The 18291-nt window shown below is 45.4% G+C and overlaps 1 protein-coding gene across 1 annotated transcript; it reads right to left on the reverse strand.

The window, feature by feature from the left end:
• Nucleotides 1–6992: 6992 nt before the first annotated feature.
• plppr3a (phospholipid phosphatase related 3a) lies at nucleotides 6993–17912 on the reverse strand (the record flags this gene model as incomplete). The annotated part of the gene is made up of 8 exons (XM_079174480.1): nucleotides 6993–8042; nucleotides 8458–9291; nucleotides 10118–10291; nucleotides 12322–12379; nucleotides 14235–14430; nucleotides 15540–15669; nucleotides 17246–17431; nucleotides 17832–17912. The coding sequence occupies 8 exons, from the start codon at nucleotides 17910–17912 to the stop codon at nucleotides 6993–6995; spliced, it is 2709 nt and encodes a 902-aa protein (XP_079030606.1).
• Between the last annotated feature and the right edge of the window lie 379 nt (nucleotides 17913–18291).

Raw genomic sequence — 18291 nt, forward strand, 5'->3', positions numbered from 1 at the left:
TCAATTCTCCTCCCGTCATTTCATTTCTTCGGCCCTTGTGGCTTGTATGATAATTCCCTTTTTTGATCCTCCCGCTCCGTAAATTCTTCTATTCCCTCCTTTGCTCACTTCTCTTTCCCTTCCTTCCTTTATTCTTCCTTGTGCTATTCATTTGTTTGTTCATTCCTTTCCTTTTTCCCCTTAATTACCCCTTCTATGACTCCCTGTTTCTCTTGACCCTGGATTAGGGTCTCCACTCTTCATTACTTTATTCATTTATCTATTAATTCCTTCTTTTGTTTCCTCTTTGTATCAGTCTATCTATCATCCTTTCTTTTCTCTCTCTGTGTTGTTTCTCTCTCAGCTTTCCTTGCATTCCTCTTTCATTCTTAACCTTCAATCCTGTCCTCCCCTCCCCAATCTTTTCTCTGTTGTTTGTGCGTTTCTTTCCTTCCTCCTTTGCCTTTTTCTTAGCTGTTCCATTTTTATCAATCAGTGCATATTTCTATTCATGCTCTGATCAACCCCTGATCATCAGTCACCAATAACAAGATGTAGCATGACTACCAGGCTAGAACATACTCAGAAACAGTCAGACACACTGAGACGCAGTCAGATACATTTAGATGCTGCCTTTGTCTCGGTCTCCTCTGCTTGCAGCTGATATGAAATAGAATGCATCACAGTCATGAGTGCAGATGAGTGTAGTGCCGCAGCGCTCTAATTTACTCATTACATTTAGGCTCCCAGACCGACTGTACCCGGATTAGTTGCTTTGGTGCAACACTTGTGCGTGCTATACAGTACAAATGTGCATGTGTTGCAGATGTGATAAAGTGTACAATTTGATTGTGGCCGTATCTGTGCAATGCAATGCAGAACTAGCTAAACGTTTGTGTGTATTTATGTGTGTATAATGTATAATATCCCTCAGCATCTTAACCAAAACTGGGTCAGATGGTTGCATGAGTGCGTGATCACCTGCCAAGAGCTCCCTCAGAAAACTCTGACACATCTGACGGTTTATTTTCCCGGCATTTTACGCATTAGAGAAGACGTACGGGAGCAGAGGTATAAGACAGCGCATAAAGGGACGCGGTGTTCTTCTTGTGACATATACAGTCCTTGCAGATCCATCCACATTTGAGAAGAGGTGAGAGGGCAATGAAGGAGAACAAACATAGTGTGGGTGAAAGGAGTGTAGGTTCCAAATGCATGAAAGGGTCACACATATATTATGACATGCAAGGATGTCCTACACACACACACACACACACACACACACACCCAGACCAAATTAGTCCGGTCTGATAACTGTGTCAGTGTGTTACTACCCATTGCTAGGCCTGTAGGGTATCGAAGCCATGTACAGTAGTCTTACTCATGCATGTAAGGGCACAACCACATCAGCCCACTCGTGCTCACATACACCGCACTGTGCCCCCTCCCCTGCCTCTTCATGTAGACAAATAGCACGAGGGCAAAAGCATGCATGAGCGTGAATGTGAATTTGTATGCGATTGCGTGTCTGTGTGCAGGGTGTTTGTCTTAAATCCCTAGATCTGGCTTTTAGTGAGTGTGTTGCTGCCTATGTTCACGTGTAAAAGTGTGTTTATGTGTTTCTGTGCTCGCCCATGCGTGTGGGGTAAGGGGGTACGTCGTTTCCATCTCCATCTTTATCTGCTCAGTTCTCAGGGGAAAGCATGAGGAGACAGCCAAGCAGGCACATCAAGTACAAGTGGAGAAGCAGAGAGAGCGGGGACCGAACCACTTGCATACTTTCTCCTGCTTTGTAGACTGTATCTTTAAGCCGTCACATGAAAGCCGCGCATCTTTGCAAAGTCAACTTTCGAGGAATTTTTAGAAACAGTCTTTTTTACAGACTCTGAGCCAGGTCTTTTATTTCTATTCTAAGCTCATGGATGAGTTTCATGAACGTACAGCCATGATAGCGGTGGGGTTCTTGTGATGGTATGTCAGTCTGTTGGTCAGTCCACCAAAGCTAAGGACAATCCCAACAGCCTCAGCTGTACTTTCTGTTTGCACACTAAAAGATGGTGAAACCTGCTTAACGTTAGCTTGCTAGCCTGCTGACATTAGCATTTAGCTCAGAGCAACACTAGGCCTAAATAGAGCCTCACAGAGCTGGTAGAATGTCTGTTTACTCATGTTTTCTAATACTTGCTACCCTGAGTTCAGTTGAGAAAATAAAAATGGTCCACGCAGGGAATATCTGTAAGGAAACAGTGTGGATGAAAATCAAGCTCCTCTAAAGCAGCAGTGGCCTTGTGAGGTGAAGACAACTCAATAAAACGGTAAGGCTCCCAGCTGAGCTGAAACTGTGTAACATGCTTGGTATAAGACATGTATCACCTTCTGTAGCCCGGGGGGGGATAAAGAGTGAGCGAGCTAGCTAGCGTATGTATATCCTCAACACCAAGACTATATCCACGGAGGGAAACCATTCTTCCCAACAGTCTGCAAATTCATGTTGTGGATGTTGTGTTATATTATCATCAAATTTGGCAGGTAGTAGTACATCATGATTTTATTGTCTGTTTGGTCACAAACACAAAAAACGATGAAATGTAGATTAAAAAAAAAAAAAAAAAAAGTACTTTGTCTTGGACCCCGAGAAAGAAACATGGAAATACAACCTCTGACTCAGTGAAGCCGGCCGCCTAGAAATGTCAGTCCTAGCCTCCAGCCCTTGGCAGTAGACGGCTGACTGGCACATTAAGGCTGGTTATCATTTTGGATCCGAATGAGCTCTCTCTGTGCCTGGTGGGTCGACAAACGATCTAACGTGGTTTAATAAGCCCTCGTGAGACTTAACGTAATTTACTGTGGGTCCTGGGCTGAGAATTTTAACAACCGTTAACGCTGTAGGAATATGAAACCATCACTTTCGTCTCCTTTCCATAATTGACGAAGCCCTTCAAGAGAGCTGTTAAACAGGGCTTCCTGAACCGTTCCACCAGTGGACCCTGAGAAGGAATACCTTTTTAAGGGCTGGGGTCTATTGTCAATATTGTCAATCCCTGTACATATGTTAGATATATAACAACCCTTTCATGCAAAAAAAAAGAAGAAAATCAATACCCGATTTTGAACAATTACGCCCTGTATTGATCGGACTGAAAGTAAGACGATCCCTGCGACCCCTTTGGAATCCTAATCCCTCATTCAAGAAACTGAGAACTGCAGGAAAATCAGGAACATAAGCTGCAAAGCTCCAAATCCCCTTCGTCCATGTGTAAAGGTTCATGAGGAGCCGGGTGAGATGGCAGTAGGTAGAGGGATAGTAACAAAGTGAGTCAGATAAAAGAGGAGCTGCAGACAAAAGGCCTTTGTGCTGTTCTGCAGTGGTAAATCAGTCCTGAAAAGACTGTCAGCAGCTTCCCCTGGACAGCCACTCTCATTGTCTCACACACACACACACACACACACACAGATATAAGCATATACACAGGCTGGCAAAAATAGACACATGCATAAAGACAGCTCAGTCCGCATTTTCTGTTGCCTCCTGCTGTCACACACAAATACACACTTGTTGTGTTGCGCTTTCTGGGACACTGAGGGGAGAGGGAGAGAGAGAGAGAGAGAGAGAGAGAGAGAGAGAGAGAGAGAGAGAGAGAGAGAGAGAGAGAGAGAGAGAGGGGGGGGGGGGGGAGCTGCTGGCTTGCTGAGTGTGAGTCATGGACAGGCTGACTGTCCTCAGGCCTCAGTACACCATCTGCACCCCCACTGCCTGTACGGCCTCATCACACAGCTCAATGCGCCGAAGCACTGGACACACACACACACTCACACAAACACACATATGCATACAAGCCGAACCAAAAACTCAAACATGCATACAGATAGAAAAATGCACAAATGTGACACATAATCTGAATGGACACATAACCTCATTAAATCTGGACCACGTACTAAAATGCACACACACCTACGCATATCTGCATCATCACACACCTTAATGCACCTGAATCACGCTATCATTGAATTACCAGAATAAACTAAGGGGCACACTTTACCATAACACAGCCTGCGCACATACTCAAACACACACACACACACGCACACACACACACTGCGGGTCATCTGGGATGGACCAACACTCTCGCAGAATTCATTATGGAAACCCGACACTAGACCTCAGGAAAAGGAGCAAATGTTGCCGTATCAGTCTGGCTGTGTGTAATCATGCGAGTGTGTATGTCTCTGTGTCAGTGTACAGTATGAATGAGCAAGTGAAAGTACTCATCATAACCCAAGAATCAATGGAGAAGATCTTTTTCATTAGAGTGGCGGTAAAAGCTGCCCCGGCATTGACCCTCTCTCTATTTTGAGGCAGCCGATGCTGTCAAGTAACACGACATGAAATCTCAGTTAAGAAGTCTTCGTTTTTTATTCAATCGGGGTTATCAATGTTACACATCACCACAGATAAAAAACATTAGCCCATAAAAGAGGACTGCGGAATAATAATAGTATTAATAATATTAGGTAATATCAAGTATTTGTACAGTCAAAATTGGGGGATGAAGTAGCACAATAATCACCAGTACTGAAAAATGCAGCCCGTTTGTCCGTCAAAGTTAACGGTGCAGACTTGAACCACAGAAGTAAAAGTTTTAAAAAAACACGCTCGTACACACATGCAGCACTAACCGACAAGCAACATCATCTACCAGCTCCTCGTCTGAGGAGCTCCGCTACAAAACACAAGCTGTACCACTGAACCCGCCCCTTCCTAGCACGACTTTACAAAATCAGTAGACGTACCCGTCAAGATGTTGGTGCATGGCTTAAGACCAACTCCAACATGTTTTGTGGGTCTTTCAATAAAATATGACCAAGGTACGGTCTAAATTAAAGCTTGTCATTGGACGGAATATTTTCTGTTAAGTTAGTAAAAACTTGAAATGATGAAGTACCAGATAACGACTTTATACAACGCAGTTTGAGTAGCAGGAGGGAGCAGGAAGAACACACGCACTTCCTCTCAACTTGGGGATTCGAAGCGTGTTTCTTAGGGCTGAGACTACTGATTATAATCATTATCAGTTAATAATTAGATTCCTTCTAGGGTTAATCGTTATTAATCGTTTTTTGTCAAAAACTAGTTGCAAACCTTTAAGCTGTAAGCACTTTCGTGACCTACTGTATAAAAACGGAAGCTGGCCAAACAAACTCAACTTGAGGTGAACTTACTCGCTTGGAACTTTGGACTGCATCACATGATCCTCATCAGCAGCTGCAGTTTTCCCAATGGCAACTGAGGAAACCAGATCTGCTGATGAGGACTGCGGGATGCGGCTCAAACGCTTCAGAGCAAAGCGAGCAAGTGGACCTTCAGTCGAGATGGTTTTGTCAACATCTTTTGAAGGGTTTTGCTGTCCCGTCGCGGTGTTGGTTGGCTGTTCGTTGGTATCACTTTCTAACAAGGCATACTTCAATAAGGGCAGCCCTGTGATCTCTCGTGATAAACGGGTACAGCTAATGGGTGGATGGGTGGATGAATAAAGGATTGTAAGTCTGTAAATATTGTATTAGCCTTCCTGCAGAGCTCTACCTAAAAAATGAAATAGCTACATAAAAAGACAATGAAAGATATTTTTTTTAATACAATATTCCTTATTTCTGATCTATAAAGCACAAATGAATGATCATTAACAACTTACAAACCCCTAATAAGGTATGCACGGTTAGAAAGTGGTACCAACATCTTTGAAATTCTAACAGGTATAAACAGAGACCGTTCGTCGCACTCGTCCTGCTGGAGGCAATGTGCATGTGGCTGATGATGGCGGGCTGCACTGTTGGCTGGGCAGCTTTCCATTAACACTCCCGTCAACCATTGTGATTTACCAGGGGGGCCGGCCAACCGCGAAGGGCTACGGAGGGAAGAGTGCGCAAGCACGGTTTGATAAACAAACGCTAATCTCCTGAGCGCTGCTTCAGGCTCCGTGGCAGGTTTTGCACACAACAAAGACAGACTGGCTGGCTGGCTCGCTGTGCTGCTCGGCCCAGCCACCCTCTTCACTTTCGAGAACAATTCTCCTTCCATTCCAGCGCCTCTCATGTTTACAACAGTAATCCATTCGGTGACGTCTGTATAGGGGTGCCCAACTGTGCATGATCCTCCTTATGCCCACCCCTCCCTCCTCCTTCTCACACCCCGAACCAGAAAGCGACGCTTCCTAAGCCGGCTCAGTCTGGTGGATGCTGACAGATTTGCTTGGTGTCAAACATAAATTTCCCCATTTGGGTTTGTGTATTGAACGACGCTCATGCTTTTGTGGGCTGTGGCTAGCACTCTTCAACCTGTGGTTGACCTTAACATTACAGCATTCTTTTCTTTATTATTGAAGCACTGAGTGTTTCAGCCGGTTACAACGGCAAACTGTGTATTGTGGCTGGCAATATCAAACAGCTGCGCTGGGTTTAAGGAGAGCTGGTATTGCCTGTAGTTGTTTTGTTTCCTCAGTCTTATCCCCCCTCTCAAGGGAAACTTGATTTAGCAAATCCCAGGCCGTTCATTGTGATATCTCTCTTTCAGCTGCAGCCTCTTCCACTCCTCCCCCTGAATGTGTCGTAAAGGAACGCGGAGGATGTGCGTGTCGAAACTAGGCGAACAAGGGTTTTTTTAATTCTTCACCCTGCACTTTGTGACTTCCCTTTCTTCTCTTGTCTGTTCTTTTCCCAGTCAGAAGCGTTGGGCCGGCGCTGTGGGCAGTACGTGTGAGCAGGAGTAAATGAGATCCCCTGCTGAGTGTGTGTGAGCTGCCAGACCTCCCCATGGTCCTCTGCCCCTTGCTGCCTCTTCATTTCCAGCATTTTGACCAAAAACTGCTGCTCTGGTCTCAGAGTCTCTAAACCTTTTTTTTTGTCATTTTTCAAAAGTCATAAATCTCTCCTTCACCTGCCACAACCTCCTTTGTTTCACTGTCTCTTTCAGCTGCGTCTCCTGAAGTCCGATCATTGATATGACAATGATGTCTTGGCTATAACATCCGCTCGTTCTGCATGGCCTTGTAGTAGTGCTCCTGCTCAGCATGGCTGCGGGCGGAGGGCCGACGAGGCAGGGTGGAGGAGCGGGACAGCGCCTGGCTGTGGCCGTCCATCAGTAAGTCGGGATGGGGAGGAGGGGGAAGCATGCTGGAGCAGGACGGGTGAGGAGGTAGAGGCATGGAGGACGCGGGGTGAGGCGGCGGTGGCAAAGGGGAAGAGGACGGATGTGGAGGCGGGGGCATTTGACAGGAGAACGGGTGAGGAGGTAAGGGCATTTGACTGGAGGATGGGTGAGGAGGTGGGGGCATTTGGCTGGAGGACGGATGAAGTGGAGGGGGCATTTGACAGGAGGATGGGTGAGGAGGCGGGGGCATTTGCGAGGACGATGGGAGGGGTGGCGGGGACATGTGAGAGGACAGGTGAGGAGGGGGAGGCATGTGAGAGGAGCCAGGGTGAGGGAGCGGGGGAAGCATTGGAGAGGAGCTTGGGTGGGGAGGGGGAGGCAAGGGTGAAGAAGACGAGTGGGGAGGCGGCGGCGGTAGAGGGGATGACAACAGCTGAGGAGGGTGAGGCAGAGGGGAGGAGGAGGTCGGGAGAGGCGGGGGAGGCAACTCGGGACCTCCTTCGGCGCCGCCGCCGCCGGCCGAGGAGGAGCAGAGCGAGTCCGTTTTCAAGGGCAGCGTCCGGTAATCCCGGTAGTGGTTGACATTGTCCTGCCGCTGCATCGATGCGCGGTGCTTGTCCCCCGCCGTGTCGGCGGCCATCATGTTGCCACTGATGGTGTTCCTCCACTCCCACGGCTTGCCGTTAGCGGCCGACACACGCACCACCGGGTGGTGAGGGGCGTGAGCGTCGATTGTGACGATGCTCCCGCTGCCAGCGATGCTCCCTGGGTTGCTGCCCGTGCAGCTGTCTCGATCGGATGGGATCCGGAAATAGGGCGACTCGGAGCAGTTGGACCCGCCACCGGAGGAGGAGCCACCTTCTGACGTCTTAGCGGACGAAGCGGCTCCGTGACCCTGCTGCTTAGACATGGCTATCACCTGGAAAAGCAGAGACTACAGTCATTTGTATTCACAAAACAGCTGAACATTAAAGTTCAGGGACTTTATTACGGTAAACACTGTTAAAGGAAATAGTAACATATTCAATATCCCTCACAGACATTTTTTTGAGATGTTGTTCCAACTATAATAAGTGTTTGAACCCTTGTGAGAGTATTATTTTATCTTGTAAAGTCATCAGTGAAATTGCCTCCACGCTTGTTGTTCTGTTTTGATTTCACCAACAAAATAAATCATCAGGGGTTTGCCAGCTATTAAATCTCTTCTCCTTTCTAAACTATATTTTTCAGAACTGGCAGCATGCCACTCGAAATCAAAGAATGAAAAATGACATGCTCAAAATAATGTAATTATTATGATTTGCAGGCACTCATTTTCGAATTTCCCCCCTCACCTGAGTGACTCTTTGCTGGCTGGGCGGCTGGTTGGGCTGCATGTTGGGAACGCGGGGAGTCGACACAGCAATCGGCCCGGCTCCCGGCTCTTTCCCCCCTCCTCCCTCGGTGAGTGACAGCCACTTGGCGCGGGTCTTGGCACTCTTTGGGGAGACAGGCGGCGGACGAGAGGCCTCCTCAGGGATGTAAACGAGGGGGGGTGCCACCACCATCCTGGCTCCAGTCGGCGTGGCGGTGCCCTTGTTGGCTTGCACTGTGGGATAAAGAGACGAAGGCATCTCCTGGTCTCCTTCTCCTGCCGCTGCTCCTCCTTCCTCTCCTCCGTCCCTCCCGTCCATTCCCTCCTCCTCGTCGTCTCGTGAGCTCTGGCTGCGGAGGTCCAGCGAGCGCTGCCTCCACTCTGACACCATCTGCCGAGACCTCTGGGGGTCAAAGGGCACGTGGAAGGTCATGTGACGCTGCGTGGCAGGGAGATCGTCTGAGGGGGAGATGGGGCTGTTGCCGTTTGCGACTCGGGGCAAGGTGTTGCTGAAGGTTACCATGGTTTCCTTGCCCATGGGACCGCGGGTCGCCAGGAGCTCCACATCGGCACTCGCTCGTTTAAGTGAGGCCAGGGAGGCCTTTTCCCTCCTCACCTTACAGCGGGCCCCGGACCCGAGCCCCACCCCCAGCTCCTCTCTGCTCTCAGACACCCTGGGAGTCTTCCTGTACAGGGAGTCGTGGCTCCGCTGGCTCAGCACCCTCAGGCCGTCCTTCTGCTGAGCTGGGGCCAGCCTCTGTAAAGAGGGAGCATCTTCGTCTGATGCTTTGAAGTTTCCAACTGCAAACACAGCCTGACACAGGGATGGGGGGGGGGGGGGAGAAACAAATGAGGAGATAGAAGTACCCAGCGTGAAAACGTGTTTTCTTTAATCTTTGGGAGGGAATAAATGTATATTCATTTCAGTGGGGTGCAAGTGCATGCATGAGCATTTCTCCTTCTTCCTTCTGTTTAGTCTGTTTAGTCTGTGGCCAACATGATTCACTCTCGTCCCTCTTTCTCAGAAGACAGGAAGAAACGCTCCCCCTCTTAGAATGAGAAAGACGAGAGAGGAGGAGAGTGAGAGGAGGAGAAAGGGAGCGTGGAAAATGGCAACGACAAGTTTTCTTAAAATGAAGTGTGAAATTGTTCCAGAGAATTCTTATCGGATTAGTCATTCTCTCTCCCTTCCCTCCGTAATAGAAAAAGCTATATATAGAGCCTGCCAAAAAAACTGCTTGGAGAGAAATGTTTGAAAGCCACACAGACGGGAGCGGTGATTAAAAAAAGAAGCATTTGTTAGCACATGCTGTGATAGCGTTAGAATAGCACAATGGAACAATTCAGTCACAGCAAAACAACTAAACCACTTAATGAACAAAAAGAAAAATCTATTTTTTGTGTATTTGGTCATTCCCACCACGCTGTGTGCTGACTGTTAACTACTCCCCGGGGGTACCTATGTCACAAACTAAATCCTGAAACAGGAAATCCATTTCAAGACAATTTCACTTGTTCACTTGAGTTATATTGGCATAAAAAGTAACTACTACCTTGAAACCAGCAATGTAAATTATTTTTGCAGACAGGTTTTAGTCTGATAAATCTTTTGTTTTTGTGTGCACTTTGTTTCAACTAACCAGGTAGACTCCGATGCCGGCTCCTATGACGTATCCCACGTAGACGTCTATCGGGTGACTGCGGTGCTGAGTTATCTGCGTCAGCCCGGCGAGGCCCGCCGCCATGCAGAAAGCAAAGACCAGCAACGGCTTCAGCAACTTGGTCGTGCTGCTGATGCTGGCGTTGAAATACATCTGCGGAGAGAGAGGCTCACATAAATACGCCAGCCGGACAAGGTGGAGATGTTATTAAAAGCCATAACAACACACTGCAACTAAAATAGAACGATTTTCAATTTAGAGGAGTGTAGTACACTCATCTTAAACTTTGTTATAAAAGGAATAATTTGGGCAATACACTTGCCGAGAGTGAAATGAAAAGATCAATGCACACATATATGTGTCAAATATGAGGCCACAGCCAGCAGCCGGTTAGCTTAGCTTAGCATAAAGACCAGAAGCAGGGGGAAACAGCTCGCTTTGTTCGCTCTCTCTTTCTTTCCCCCCTGCTACCACTCTTTTCTCAAAGCTAAATCTATCTGTGTCATTTCATAAAACGACCTGTCACGCATTGTTTTTTGTTTTATGACAATTCTGTAAATGATACCACCTTAATTGATTGTTACAGCTGTTTGAAGAAAAAAAAAGTGTGCTACATATGAGGCAAACGGGGTCATTAAGATGAATATTCTTTGACAGTAAAACAGTGGGGAGGTGAGCAGGAGGTACACGGGAGGGGAGACAGAATATATTTATATTGAAATTCTCTGCATGCACACTTTATTTCGATTACATAAAGTGGAGGACAGCTGAGTGACAGAGAAGCAGGCTTTGCAAAAATATCCACTTTAACAAGCTTGTCCATCTAGTCGTGAGCCTACAAATCCAGCTTTTCTTCAAGCAGGAATCTGTCAGAAGACATTTACAATGCAATTCAAATGTCTATTTTATCAAGTGATCGGCTTTTTTTGCCAGGTTTCAGCAAATAAAAAAAGAAAGAGAAAGTATGGAAACAAGTGAAAATGTGTCACGTCATTGTAGCAGAAACACATGTTTTAATGTGGTGGGCAGTGTAGAACAACACCGAAGAAAAATGATCTGACGGCATGTGTTAATGGGCTGCTTCTCAACTTTGCAGCATTTAGATAACATGCTGTAACTCTAGCAACCAAAACAGCTGCTTTGCTCCTCCTCTCCCGCCCTTTCTTTCTCATCAGAAATCGGTCTGGTGAGCTCTAATGAGCACACTCTGGGCTCAGTAAGGCAGCAGCGATATGACCAGTAGCTCGAATAGCCATTGGCGGAGGAGGGTGTGTGTAGGAGGGTGTTATCTCATAGGATAATTACAGTGCTACACTGCTGTACAGTTCACATACTGCTAACGTCATCACCGGACAACAGAATAGCAGAAAGCTACGACCAATATGCGCTAGGATGTAACAGGGAACAGAAATCTGTTGTTCTCAGTCCCTGTTGTTTTTTTTTTATGTGAGATTTGGATGACTCTTTGGCCTGAGGGTACTGTAGTCTGAAATACGGAAATCTCTCAGTGAGTAAACACCATAACGTAATTGTGATTTATGTATGAAGTGACAGTTATTTCATTCCAGCTAGAAATCCTCTGATATGCAGGAACTAATCTTACGTTGCCAGCAGCATCATAATAAGCTGAAGAACATCTGGGTAGTTATCATGAACACAGATAATTGAACAGATACACTTTCAACGGCACAAACTCATGAAATGAACAGACAATTTCGAAGGATAAAGAAATGTAGTGCAAAAATGTATTGTTACGTGTGCTAAATTCCAAATTCAAAGCATATCTATGATTTCGGGATTGCCTCCACACGGCTCTCAACATGGCCACGGCCAGCGGCCACCAGCTAACGGCGCTAACAGCGCTAACAGTGCAGACAACAGCAACAGTGCTGACAATTAACAGGGTTAACCTGGGGGGGGGGGGAATTAGTAGGACACACACTACGACTCACATGCACTAAAATGCACACGTCACCGGACCGGCTACATAAACAAAGCACAGAGAAGCTCAGATTACAACTTTGGAATTTAGCACCTTTAATGTATTACAAAATATTTTCACGAAATGTAGAAAACAAAACAGGATTAACTATTTCAAAGTTACAGTGGCACCCAATAAACCACACACACACATTCGCAAACACATGCAAGCATATAGTGGACACAAACACAAAAGAGCTTACGGAGATATAGACAGCAGCGAAGCCAGAGAGCGTTGCATGCTGGGATGGAAATGTTTTCCTGGGGGGAGAAAAGGGGATAGTTAGGTGTGAAAGAGTGAAGGCAAGGAGACAAAAAGAGATTTATGTTTAAAAAAAAAAAAAAAAAGAGTGTTTATTGCCTCTTGAATATACCTGAATAAAGCAGTCGTATTTGACATTGAAAACTGACTGTGTGTTTGTCACACTGAGCGTGCGTCCTTGGATGTGAGCGTTAATGAACACAAACAGAATACCATGGGGCATTAGTGGGAACATTAGGGGAGAGTGAATGAGCTGAGGTCAAAGCCGCTAATTTACAGTTTAGAGAACTGAATCATAAATCTGATTTCATTTGCCTCACTAATGCACTGAGTTTGAATGTATTTACCTTCTCCCGCTTGTTCAGGGCTCAACCTGAGTGTATGTGTGGGTTGGTTGGCTGGCTGGTTGGGCATTCTGCAATCTTTGTGAATTAAGACCAATCTGAGTACATTTTGGCTGGTCCTTATTTTTTCTAAGGTCTGTTTAAGGGTCAAGACTTGGTTTTTGGCTTCAATTACATTTTCGGTTGAGTTTATGCTAATTGTTGAGGTTAGGGTACGTGTCCACAGGATCCTTAATTTCCACGCTTCCCATTCATTGTACATGTTAGTAGCCGTGCAATGCATTCTGGAAGCGACGTGGCGCGTTTCAAGAGACGGGGCATCACGTTGGCCGCTCCTCATTTGCATAAAGTTGAGATCCAGGCTACACTATGCAAATCAGGGCCGTTCAGCCCAACTCCCTGCCTCTGGAAACTCCCGAAAAATGTTTAACCATTGTTGATCTAAAATTAAAACAGATTTAGCAACTGAATGGCTTATTTCTTGCCTCAAATATTTTTTAGAAACACATATTTTCATAATATAAGAAAACGTTTCCAAACGAGCCGTCACGTTGGTCCGATTTGAAATCAGACGAGTAAAATCGTTCGTCCAATCAGGTGCGGCCAGGAAGAGGTTTGCGAGGTTATAGGAGGGTGTAGCCTGGATGTTGTCTTTGTTGGTCAGTACGCAAGTATTTATCAATGCTTAAAATAATACTGGAGAAACATTCCATTGTGTATTGGTTTTCAGTTTCAGAAAAAGACACGTACCATTAGGCATGAGGCATTAGATGAGAAGACAGAGTGGTATTTTAATCTGCTCATCTAACTTGCCGCGAATACGTGGATTATCTAAAATGTTGAACTATTCCTTTATGGTTAGAAGCTAGAGATAGCGTATACGAATTTATGGATCCTCACAAGTATAGAAGTACAAACATGTAGGTGTTTGTTCTACTAGGATTATCCCTATATCAGTTATATTTAGCTGTAATCTTTTCTGTCTGTATGCACTTATTATGTCTGATACCCGTCTAATACCTGCTGTAGCTTGTTAGTCTGTTTGTTTCACTCTGCGCTGCTAAAGAGTTTTCTTCAGGAGTCATAATGAGCTGCTGCTGCTGCTGGGAATTTGTAAGGGCAGTGCAAGTCTTGTTGTACAAATAAACACTTAACTTTACTAAGCACCATAACATCAATAAGAACATTATTATTATTAGGTATTATTTAAAAAATCCTTTCGCTATTTTAATCTCCTGTAATCCTATTCAAATGCAAATGCATTTTGATGACTCCTCGCCTTTGTTTGGATAAACACTCCTGCAAGAGAGGAATGTGTAGCAATTAGATTTTCACTACATGATTATCATGACCAAAAGAATTCACGATATTATCGATAAGAAGCTAAACTAATATCCTGTAATGAAAGCAACTGTGTATCTGTGTGTCTTCATATTCAGACGGATGGAGACCTTCTGTGTGTCCGCGGATGCTGCTTTAGCGGCTCTCAACGCGCATCGCTGTGTCTTACCTGGCTGACATGATGGCATATTGGTCTTTCCCCAAACAAATGTCCCGTGTGATGTAGGCACTGTTGTCACATGACACCCCCGGAGCCGTGTAATTGGGCTGGCAGACGGTGAGGAAGAAAGGGGCGTGGTAACCGGTAGCTAACTGGATGACATCTGTCACCAGGGCTGTTGCCAGGAGACCGAACACATGAACACCTGAGGGACAGAGATAGAGATGGTATAAGGCCGCCTTGGTGGATGAACCGAAAGGCCCTGGGGGGGTTTCATCACTATGAGCTGTTCACTTATGAACACCTGCAGTTACGAGGGGAAAAAAACCAAAAAGAGAGACACTGAATTTGAAGCAAGAACCAGAAGTGACACCGAAAGCCTTCAGTTTGTAATGTTGTGAAGCTTTTTACGCACACAGGGAAATTTGGCAAGGTGAACGAATTACTCTTTTCACTTCAAAGCTCAAAGTTTGCCTCGAGACATTTCCCGTGGAGCGTTATATCATGCCTATTTCTTTTTAAGTCACCCTTCATCTAATTCATGTAATTAGCTTATTTCCCTTCTCTAAAAAGTGGAATCAAGTTGGGGGCTCAGCTGGTAAATGGAGCAATTTGTCTGAGCCAAAACTGATTTCCATCTTAAAAACAACAGCATTTCGTTCTGTACAAAGTTAACTCTGTTGTTAGCCCGGAGGACCAAATGTGAGCTACACATGGAGACATGATAATCTCCCGCTGACCTTACTATGAAGGATTAGTCCTCTGTATCAATGGCCAATTAACTTAAATGCACTACATCAGTTTTGGTTCATGTGATTTAGAAAAGATATACAGAAAATATGCTTTGTGGAAAACTGCCAACACCAATAGCCACATGAGCAGAAACGTAGCCCTCATATCTATTCACTAACCGTTAGATATTTGGGAAAGAAAAGGAGTGAAAAACAAAGGAGGCAAATATATGGTGATTAAGCTGAAAAATAAGAAAGACCTAAATCCAAACACACTGCTTCTGCAATGCTGTCACACTCACGCAGTTACCAATTAACTTAAATACACCGCATAAGCAATCACTTCAGAGGGGCACTTCAGAGAGGCACTTGTTTTGGATCATGTAATAAAAATGCTTTTTATATGCAATCACCAACAGAATAAGCATCCGTGGGAAAATAATGCCGTTTGACAAACCATGCGGTTAATGAGACCCTCTAAAAGATGGACCCTGAGGCCAGCTGCACCTCAGCTATTGCTAGGTCCACAGCAACATATCCTCCAAAACTCCCCCCCCCCCAAAGGATTGGTAGTCGGACATACCGACGAAGCGCACGGTTCTGCGTAGGAAGGAGTTGAAGCTGCAGCCTCCGGCGTTGATGCTGCTCTCCGACTTGGGACACGTCTTCAGTTTGGACTGCAAGCAGTACATCAGGCCCTCCGCCATCATGATCTACAGACAGAGGAAGAGAAGTAGGTAAAATGTAAGCAGTAATAAACTATAGTAGACAATGTGAGGCAGTGAGAGAAAAATATATAAAAAAAGAACAACAACAGAAAGAAACATAACAGAAAAGAATCAGAGAGGAAACAGAGGAAAAGTGCTATTAATGTCAAATATCCATTTGTGGGATTGTGATCTACGGTGAGCGAGAGCTACGGCGGGAGAATGGAGGCATGGTGTTATCGAATAGTGATCACTTCCAATCTGAGTGATAGATGAGTGTTGCAGAGCTCTGCTCGTTTCCATGCCGCTGATGGATTAGCAGTGTGTGTGTGACTGTGTGTGTGTGTGTGTATTGATTGGCGGGGCCTGTGGCAAGCTTGATGGGGTGTGTATTGGAATGTCAGGTGTGTATTTATCAATGTGTCCATTGACTTTGCATTCCTGAGGGGGGGATTGAATTTGCTTTGCAAGTGTTGGAGAAGCTGCACGTTTGCATATTTGTGCGATCTGTGCGTTTGTCTGCACACAGGCGTCTTCCGTGTGAGTAAAACTCACAAACAAACCCCCAAACCCCCGAGACACATTAGATAGCTGATCCTCTGAGACAAGATGTATCCTTCTGACTCCAAAATGGGAAGATTTTGTTCTCGTAAAGCTTCACCATTCAACATTTTTACATAAACAGTGTAAAAAAAAAAAAAAAGGCTCAGTGACAAAACCACGGGGAATTATTTCTCAACAAGCTTTTTAGTGAATTTAGCTCTCATCAGTCCAGTATCCAGCAGTGAGACAAGGATCGAATTAACCAAATCACCTAATCAGCAGCAAACGGCAATGTAAACGACTAGCCAGTAAAAAGGTTGAACACCCAGCAAGCTAAAGACCAAGATATGTTTCTCAGAATCTGGTGGAGGCCAAAACCGAGCTAAAAGGAGAGCAGATTTTGACGTAACACTCACCAGGTAATATAATTCTGCCTGCCTAAGATAAATTTTTTTGATCAAGAAGTAGCTCCTTTCAAGAGAAATACACATCCTCTGTTAAGACCCACTGCGGACGACATGCTTGACTCCGCAGAGACTTGAAGCCCCGCCTCCGCTAATATCGATCGTGTCGCTTGTCCAAATTGCATCAAATTCGACACTGTTGAGTCCCCCACCAATACAGTTCTTTCTTTGCTTTATAGTTAGAGAGGAACACATGTGAATACATAAATTACCATGTAATAGCTATCCATCTTTGAGGAAATTTGGTACTTGGTTCCATGGACATCCATGAATTGAACTAAGCTAGTCTAACATCCCCATTTGCACACATGAGTCTTGGCAACAAGGAAGAAGTGCAAAATTGCCTCAGATTTAATTTGTGGTGACCCTTAGCTCACTCGATGTAGGCTGAGTCCTTGGCGGCGGTCCGGGCTTGATTCTGGCCCGAGGCCCTTTGTTGAATGTCATCTCCTCTCTCCCCCTCCCCCCCTTAACCTACCATTCTCCAGCGACACTAATAAAGGCATTACAACCCTTCAAAAATTATCAAAAAAAACCCCCAAAAATGTGTGTGTGTGTGTGTGTGATGGACTTACAGATGCTGCAGGACCAGCGAAGGCCAAACTCAGCAGCATCAGCAGAGGGATAAGCTCATCGCCCGTCTCCACGTAGGGCATGGACAGGTCACGGTCGTGGCAACGGAAGCCCACCATCGCGGGGGACAACACATCTGTCAGTTCCAGGAAGTACAGGGACACCAAGGAGGACAGGACGATGGGGAGCTAGACCGTCACACACACACACACACACACACACACATACACACACACAAGGACAAAGCAAAGAGTGACTAGCATTTAATATTTGCCTGGAAAGGGGTGATTCATCCAATGTCTTATCTCAACTCCCACCACAACAACTAACACTCACCTTCAAACACACAAAAAGGGACGAGAAGATAGTGCTGACGCCATACAATTTGCTAGTGAAAAACATCAAACTCTGCTTTCAGTAGAGGTCAGATGCATCCAGATGCAATTAACATAAACTAAAAAAAACAGTATGACAGCGTACAGCAGAGAGAGTGATTCAGCTTGTAATTGATTCAGTAGATGTAGTGAGTCATGTTGACCAAGCGTTGGTATATCAAATAAGGCGATTGATCAATCTATCTACACATACCTCTACAAAATAAAAGCACGGCAGCAGCGTCATACTGTCTTTGGGTTGTTTCTTCTTGGCTTTGTTTTTGGGGGAAGTCATCTTGGGGTGGGACCAGTCCAGGCCTGTTGGGATAACAGATTGGATGTCAGCGAGGAGGCTTCAGAGCGCTTTTCATGGATTTCAATCAATATTTCTGAAAGCACCAAAAAGACGTTCTAACTTCTGCCAGGCCGGAACCTGATTAATCTGATTAATGAAACATAGGTTGAAAAGGCTGGTTAAAGCGGAAGTTCATCCCAAAATCAAAAATACATATTTGTCCCCTTACCTCTAGAGCTATTAATCAAGATAGTTTTTGTGAGTTTCCTGTAGGAACTATGGAATTGCTCACAACAAGGTCTGTGGGCTTATCTTGAGTAAACCGGGTCTTTCTAAAAAGAGACATTGCTGTTGAGTTTTTCAAATGTTGAAATCTGTT

The sequence above is a fragment of the Pholis gunnellus genome (genome assembly GCF_910591455.1).
Source record: "Pholis gunnellus genome assembly, chromosome: 15".
Classification (NCBI taxonomy): Eukaryota; Metazoa; Chordata; class Actinopteri; order Perciformes; family Pholidae; genus Pholis; species Pholis gunnellus.